The sequence below is a fragment of the Myotis brandtii genome, unplaced genomic scaffold (genome assembly GCF_000412655.1).
Source record: "Myotis brandtii unplaced genomic scaffold, ASM41265v1 scaffold13, whole genome shotgun sequence".
In the NCBI taxonomy this organism is placed as follows: Eukaryota; Metazoa; Chordata; class Mammalia; order Chiroptera; family Vespertilionidae; genus Myotis; species Myotis brandtii.
The window spans coordinates 2,241,643-2,249,550 of record NW_005354595.1 but is presented as its reverse complement, the minus strand read 5'-3'; the positions used below and the strand labels follow the sequence as shown (position 1 = coordinate 2,249,550).

At 51.2% G+C, this 7,908-nt stretch overlaps 1 protein-coding gene across 12 annotated transcripts in view; it reads right to left on the bottom strand.

Annotated features, from left to right (window-relative positions):
- PTPN3 (protein tyrosine phosphatase, non-receptor type 3) overlaps window positions 1–7,908 on the bottom strand; it is a 109,528-nt gene that overhangs the window by 34,651 nt on the left and 66,969 nt on the right. For all 12 annotated transcript variants that reach the window (XM_014534413.1, XM_014534416.1, XM_014534415.1 and 9 more), the window contains 3 exons: window positions 2,228–2,414; window positions 2,031–2,108; window positions 855–911 (listed from right to left, as the gene is read on the bottom strand). In XM_014534413.1, coding sequence (XP_014389899.1) covers window positions 855–911; window positions 2,031–2,108; window positions 2,228–2,414 — 322 coding nt within the window. The remainder of the gene's footprint in view (window positions 1–854; window positions 912–2,030; window positions 2,109–2,227; window positions 2,415–7,908) is intronic.

Sequence of the window (7,908 nt, the reverse complement as noted above, 5' to 3'; positions counted from 1 at the left end):
CTTCCTGGGAGGTGCAAGGACTCTGGTGCTCACTGCTTTACAGAAGCACATGATCTGGCCTGGCTGGTGTTGCCCAGTGGTTGAGCGTCAACCTATGAACCCGGAGGTCATGGTTTGATTCCCAGTCAGTCAGGGCACATGCCCGGTTGCAGGCTCGATCCCCAGTGGGGTGTGCAGGAGCACTCTACCAATGATTCTCTCTCATCATTGATGTTTCTATCTCTCACTCCTTCTACCTTCCTCTCTGAGCACATGATCTGCTAAGAAGGCTTAGACCGAGGGCTGAGGGCAGGGTGATGGAAGGCAGGTCCCATGTGCCCACTCAGAGCGAGCAGAGCAGCAAACTGTGCCTCAGTTTCCCCTCTTGAGCAGCACTTCTCAATTTCAGTGTGCACACTAATCACCTGGAAAGCTTGTTAAAAATGCAGATCCTACCCGGCCAGTGCGGCTCAGTGATTGAGCATCGACCTACGAACCAGGAAGTCATGGCTCAATTCCTGATCAGAGCCCATGCCCGGGTTGTGAGCTCGGTCCCCACTGTGAAGCATGCAGGAGGCAGCTGATCAATGATTCTCTCTCATCATTGATGTTTCTTTCTATCCTACTTTGGGAGGTCTGGGGTGGGGCCTGAGATTCTGCATTTCTCATGAGCTCCCAGGTGATGTTGGTGAAGTGGGAGCTGTAGCAGTGGGGACCATTCTGAGCAGCAAGGTTCTGGAAACATGGACTCTGTTCTCCTGCTCCCCCTCCTCCCAGGTTTATATGCATGCATCTACACACATTCTTTGCTGCTGGCTGCAGAAACAGAATTCTGTTAGATTTGGGGGAAAACAAAGAGGAACATGTTTACTTACAGGCGACTCTGGGTTTATCCTCGACACCACAAGAGGCATCTTTTGATCCACTCCTCCCTGCAAATATGTGAAATAAAAACCAAAACAGCCGCGTGAGTAATTCACAGCAACAAAGACACGCAGCTCTCTCTGGCACAGGGGAGGGGTCTGACCTCATACGATCCTGCTCTTAATCCAGGGGACCAAGCCCTTTCCGAATCACAGGTTCCTGAGCCCTCTGGGTACTAACCAGAGGACGGCTCAGAAGCTGCCACTGCCACCCCCACGTCCCATGAACTTCAGGTGTTCTCGGAGGAAGCAAGCTCCTTTAAAAACATGCAAATAGCTCCAGGAGGAGGACTCCGAAAACACAGCCTCTAAGGGCTGCTGGACAGGGGGTTTCAGTGGAGGAGACGGAGCCACAGACAAGGTCACAGGCAAGGTCACAGGCTGCGAGGTCCTGGGCAGGGCCCCTGAGGGGTAGGAAAGGCCACCCGCCTGCCCTCACTCAGCTCTAGAGCAGGGGTTAGTTAACTTTTTCTGCAGAGGACCCGAGAGTATTGTACACGTGTTAGGCTTTGTGGGACAGAAGGCTGTTGTCAAACCTCAACCCTGTCACCGCAGTGCCCAAGGAGCCCTACACCAACTGTAAATGAATGCATGTGGCTGTGTTCCAATAAAACTTTATTTGCAAAAACTGGTGTTTTGGTCCCTAGGCCATAGCTTGCAGACCCTGCCTAGAGGCAGGCAAAGGAGGGTAATGGCCCTGTAAATGGCCCTGCACTTGAACATTGTTCTCTTATTGGCTTAGCAATGCTGGCGGGGGGGGGGGGGGGGGCTCTCTTAATCACCCCTCTTCAAGGGGTAGATCTGCTTGCCAACTGTGGGCCCTCCTCCCTCTGAGCCTTAGTATGCATCTATAAAATGGGATTAAAATGCCAACTGCACTGATTAGAACTCAGTGAGGGGATATAAATAAGTACAGAGCAAACACCAAGCACAGAACAGGCACCTGGCGTGAGGCAGCTGCTATGGCCACAAAAAAACACTCCCAATGCTGAGGGTGGAGTCAGTGCCCTTATGTAGCCTCAGGTATGCGGCCCGTTTCCAATGGAAATGAAGTCCAATGGGAATTAAAAAGTCAGTCTACAGACTATGCTTCAGAGCATACAATCCTTACAAACACGTACGACATACCTTTAGATTGAATCCAAATTTTCCATCTTCATCGGGCGTGATACGGATCAAGATTAAGTAGCCATCCCCATTGTCATTCTGGAAAACGTTGGAAAATGGTCAGTTAGGTTACCTCCCTCTCCACCAGGTGCCTCTGCACCAGGAAGCCTGGGCGGGTCACCGGGTACCTGAGCACCGCAGGGCCTGGGCTCACTCACCTTGTCGCAGTAGTACTGGCTGGAGTCCTCGGTGGAGCCCCCTTTGGTCACCCTGTGGAAGTCCTCTAAGAACTGCTGGTCCACGCCATCTGGGGAGCAGGAGCCTGGAGCGTTTGAAGACGGAGACACAGAACTGGAGGACTTCCGGGTCGGGCAGCTTTGTGTTGGGTTGCTCTCAGGTATGCTCCTTCATCGTGGGGAAGGAGGAGATGTTTTAATCATTGGATTCATATTTGATCAGAGCAAACATGACGGACTATGGAGGCCTGACATGCCACAGTTGTCACAAACCCTTGCAACCTTAGAGAGCTCCAGAGGTCAAGCTCAGTGCTCTGGTACCTCCAGAGTCCAACGGGCCACTCTGGTCCCCATCTGGCCTAAATGTCACCACCTGTAGTTTGGGGGGAAGAGGGAAAAAGGACAGGGCAGATCTCAGCTCCCTTCCCAGCTGCACGAGAAGGTGATGGGGAAATGGACCAGCTACTCAGATGCATGTCTCCATCCTTCCGAAAGCGTTTTCCTTCTGTCTCAATCCTGCTGACAGCTCTGCTTCTCAGAGCTCGCGGCTACCCAGAGGGAATGGGACTAATGCTGCATATTCAGGGCAATTTATGTTAATCCTAGTTTGTGTTATTTGCCTGTGACTCCATTAGTTGTCCGTGCTGAGATTACCGGTATAGGTTTTATTTTTCTCTAACATGGGTCTTTCTGCATCATAGAGCTGCAATGTCCAATATGGTAGCCACCAGTCACACATGACTATTTAAATTTAAATAAATAGAGATTAGAAATTTCTTCAATTGTACCAGCGCATTTAAAAAATGATCAATAGCCCTAGCTGGTGTGTTCAGTGGTTGAGCAGTGGTTAAGACCCCATGCACCAAAGACCCTGTGTTCGATTCCTGGTCAAAGGCACATAACTGGGTTGCGGTACAATCCCTGCCCTAGTCGGGGCGTGTGCAGGAGGCAACCAATCAATGTATCTCTCTCACATTGATGTCTCTCTCTCTCTCTCTCTCTCTCTCTCCCCCGCCCCGCCCCTTCCCTCTCCCTCCCTTCCTGTCTCTCTAAAAACCAATGGAAAAAATATCCTGTGCTGAGGATGAAAAAATAAATTGGGAAAAAAAAGTCAATAGTCTCATGAGGCTAATGGTTCCTATACTGGACAAGCGCAGTTATAAAACATTTCCAGCATCACAGAAGTTCTTGGAGAACTACAGAGTTAGAACTAAACAGGCCTCTGTTCATCGGGTCCGACTCCCCTTCACAGATGAAGAAACTATCGTCCAGAGACGCTGAGTGGCTTGACCAACGTCACACAGCCTTCCCCTCACTTAATGGACATGGGTACCTGAGCCTCTCTTTCCTCTCCAGGCTATGCCTAGTCTGCTCCTAAGACGCCCTACCCAACCCTCCACCACCACACAGTCTCTAACCTCAAAGGGCCACAGGGAGTACCATCTCAGCCGTCACTGTTTAGGACACTCAACTTCTCTGCATCACACACACCCACACAGACCTCCCTCCAGAGCCACAGGCCTAGCAAAAGATGCCTTAAAAAGCCTACAGAATACAGGATTTTCCTCTTGTTCTATATACAGGGTTCAGTGATGGGAGAGGTGAGTAGATGAAGACAGTCAGTGAAGGAGACAAAAGACAGTTGCTGCTGCCTCTTATTAAATCATTATTTCAAGCCCTTATCTGTGAATTTTTCATTAAGTTAGAGCTTCTCTGTTTCCTAGTAAGTTCAAGTTACCTTACTTTAAATACAAAATCAGTATCCTATTCAATTTATTGAGTCACAATTCCAACTTATTGGAATATAAAAATTCAATTACAGGCCAGTGTAGGAATATAGCTACATGCAAGAGAAGAGTTTGGCCTCACGGTTTTCAAGTTGAGGGAAAGGTATGATGGATGGGAAGGCATTTCAGGAAGGACCCTTTGGGACGGAAGCTGTAGACAAGTGGTAAGTTTTCAGACTAAAAATGAATTTACTTAAGGCTACAAAAAATAAAACAAAATCTCTCCCACAAGTAGGGCAACTTGCCTATATTTGCATGTGTACAAGAACACCCCCTAGTGGCAGACAAGGTTTAGGAAACCCTATGTCCTGAACTTCCAATAGGAAGAAGATGCAAGCAGCACACACATTTCACACGTGTGGAAGATTCTGGAAGGTGACGGCGATGGAGAGGGTGAAGGGCAAACAAACAAACAAACACACACACAGGTGAGCAAGGTGACAAAGCAGAAGAGAACAGACTAATGTCAGTAAAATTCTAATGTATTTTATAGTCACTCTTTTTCTAAAATTTTTAACAAGTGGATTACATCATCCAAGGTTTTAAAGTACTTTTCCTTTTGGCATAAAACAGCCCATGGTACTCAAAAGAATACATTTAAAGCCATGATGTGCCCCATCCTGCTTTCTAAGTAGGGTCAGAGAGGTTACTTTTATTAAACATGTGACGGCAGCTTTTGGCTGATCAACTGTGTACAGACGATCCCTGCAGGCTGCAGGGACGTTCTGCTCAGCATGGAGGACGGAAAGACAGATGGTGAGGAGGACATCAAATGACAAGGAGCAGTGAGACCGTGGCAGCTGGACACAGCACGGGGATGCCAGGAGTGAGACGCCAAACCACGCTGGCTTCCTCTCTCCTGGGGGCAGGATGTGCGTGCTAACAAGGGAGCAAGCAAGAGCCTAGTGGGTGAGGAGGGAGCGGTGAAGGGAGCTGTGGGTGGAGCCAGGGCTCCAGGGGAAGGAGTAGGATGAGGGAAGTAAGAAGAGAGGGCGGCTGGAGGAAGCAGGCAGGTGACTAGGGCTGGAGGAGGGAGCAGAAGCAAGAGGTTTGTCCCTGAGGCAGGAAGGGGGCACCTGTCAGAGGAGGAGGGACGGGAAGGGGGACTGCCACTGCCATCTGGGATCCAGAGTAGCCAGGGAGGGGCTGACCAGCCCCAGCTCCCTGGGAATAAAGGGGTGGAGGCAGGCAGGCAGGCATGCAGGCCGCCCTCAGCTCCAGAATTGTGGATGTGCCTTCAGAAACAAAGGCCATGGTAGCATTCTTTCCTCTGAAGAGCAACGTTAAAGAGAGTAGAAATGGCAGGACTGCCCATGCAGAAGAGACTCCTGCGTGATGCTTCCCTCGCCCCTCTTTCCTACACCCGAGATAATGACAAATACCTCCGCCCCCAACCTGTGCAGGGGAGCAGCTGTGCTCCCACGGAGGGTTCCGCAGCCCTAACTCGCTATGGCGGTAGGATAGGTGGGACACAGTGGGACCATTTCCTGTCATGTTTCTCTCTGAGTCTCTGAGCTTCTTGCGGTTGGAGAAACCCCAGACCTCTTTCCATTCCTGTCCAGGTGCACTTAAGGCTCAACCAGGCACGCAGAGCGCGCTCCATGAAGACGCTGGGCGAATGAAGGAGAAGATGCCTTCACACGGTTCCTGGGGCTCGTGGGGTTACTCTAAAAGAGCACAGAATTCTCGGAAACCGGGAAGCTCAGGTGAACAGAGGGTGGGTGGGGTCAGGAGTTCTCAGCATCTGGAAGATCAGAGCTCCCCAGAAGTAAGGCTCAACCAGGCACGCAGAGCGCGCTCCATGAAGACGCTGGGCGAATGAAGGAGAAGATGCCTTCACACGGTTCCTGGGGCTCGTGGGGTTACTCTAAAAGAGCACAGAATTCTCGGAAACCGGGAAGCTCAGGTGAACAGAGGGTGGGTGGGGTCAGCAGTTCTCAGCATCTGGAAGATCAGAGCTCCCGAGAAGGCGAATGCGACAAGGATCTCCTTAGCATGCGGGCTCCGCCTCGGCAGGCAGGCTCGCTCAGAAGGCTCCGTTTCTTTTGAATAAAATTCCTGGAGAAATGTTTCACAGGGACCCTCACATAAGGGCGGTTGAGTAACAAAAAGATCGGTGTCTTAAGCTTGGGCTCTTGTGATATGGAGACATTCTGAACATGCCATTCTTATCTTGGCAATGAACCCAGGGAGGGACAGCCAAGTGCAAGGAAAATGAGTGCAACACTCCTAAGGAAACCCTGCTGCTGGCCGGTCTCTGTGGGAGACACTTAGACGGGGTCCAGATCCTGTCACCAAGTTCCAATCTGGGTGCCAAGGGTGGAGAGTGGCCGGAGGGATTGGAGTTGTTTAATTTAAAGGACAGTGCGTGGGGCCGTCAGGTGGGGCTGGGAACAGACCCCTTTGTGGTGTCCCAGGAGCTCGAGGCAGGGACCGGTGGACGAGCTGGGTCCCTGCAAAGGAGGAGGCGCTGCCCAACCCGGAACAGGCTGCCACCCTGCAGGAGGGCTCCCCGCCACCAGGTGACAGGGCCTGGGGGATTCCTCCATGGCCGACGTGGCTGAGAGGGGGATTCCCTAAGTACCTTCCAACGCACAGAAATAGTTTAAAGAAATTTTTTTTTCCTCCCTGCCGTCGTAAAAGCAAATTTAAAAATGTAACAGTGGTCAATGCACATATAACATGTGTCATCGTCACCATGCTTGAGTGCAGCAGCCCTGGGGCATTCACATGGTGTGTGCACAGAAGCTCTGAAATAAAAAGTGGCAGCCGCCCTGTGTCCCACGGAACAAGGCAGCTCTGAAGAAAGAGACGAGCGAACCGCAAAGGCACCGGTGACCACGCAAAGCCCGCCGCCCTCTGTGGAGTGTCTCCTCTGGTGATCCAAACCACAGGAAAAACGACAGCGGCGTTCTTCACACGCACCCCGGATCTGCCCGCAAACCTGCTTCCCTCCAGGGTCTGCTCGGCAAAGCCATTTTCCCTCTAGGGGACCTCCCCTCCCGTTTTTCTGGGTGGTGGGGTGGTTGGTTTGGGTTCTTCTGCCACGAAGGAAACTTCCTTCTCTGCAGATTTTGGCCTTTGCTCTGAAACAAGGAAGGGAAGGCAGGAGCCTGGGGAGGAACGCGTACAGCCAGCCCGCTTGGGCACGAAGCAAACTGCCAAGGATTGGTATCTGTGACCCCAAACTTCGCTGTGCTGCTCTGAGCACGGTCCTGCCCCCGTGACTCTTCCGCCCGAGAGCGTTCAGAGACCCTGAGCTGCGCCACTGGGTTTCGAGCTCCAGTCTAACCGCTCTTTTTCTTCCTTTCTCTTTCTCCTTCTTGCTTGAATGGGTGCAGATCATTACATTAATTCTGCTTTCTAAAAGGAGCCCTCCTCGCTGCCTCTGTCGTATTCATCTGATTTCTCTGACAGAATCCTTTTCGCCTCTTAACACAGATCTGCTGTATAAAACATGTCAAACGTCTCTTAAACATTTTGCAAATACTCACTGAAATAACCACAGTTTTTTTCACCAAGTACAGCTCGACCTTCCCTTCTTGCCGGGGGCAACAGAGAGCCCCCACCCCCAGACGCCCAGGGAGGCCAGCTGCCTCTGGGGACCCATCAGCCAGAAGGGGTCCCCCACCTAACTGAGGTGGTAGGGGCTGCAGCTTTTCAACTGTTCGCCCCACTGATAAGTGCAGAGGCTATCTGACTGTGAGACATCTATTGTCAGTGCCCCTGGCAAAGCCCCAACAAGGAAGGCTGCCTTTGAATCACTGTTATTTCCAACTTTTTTTTTAAAAAAAGTGTTTTTATTGATTTCAGAGAGGAAGGGAGAGGGAGAAACATCACTGATGAGAGAGAATCATTGATTAGCTGCCTCCTGCA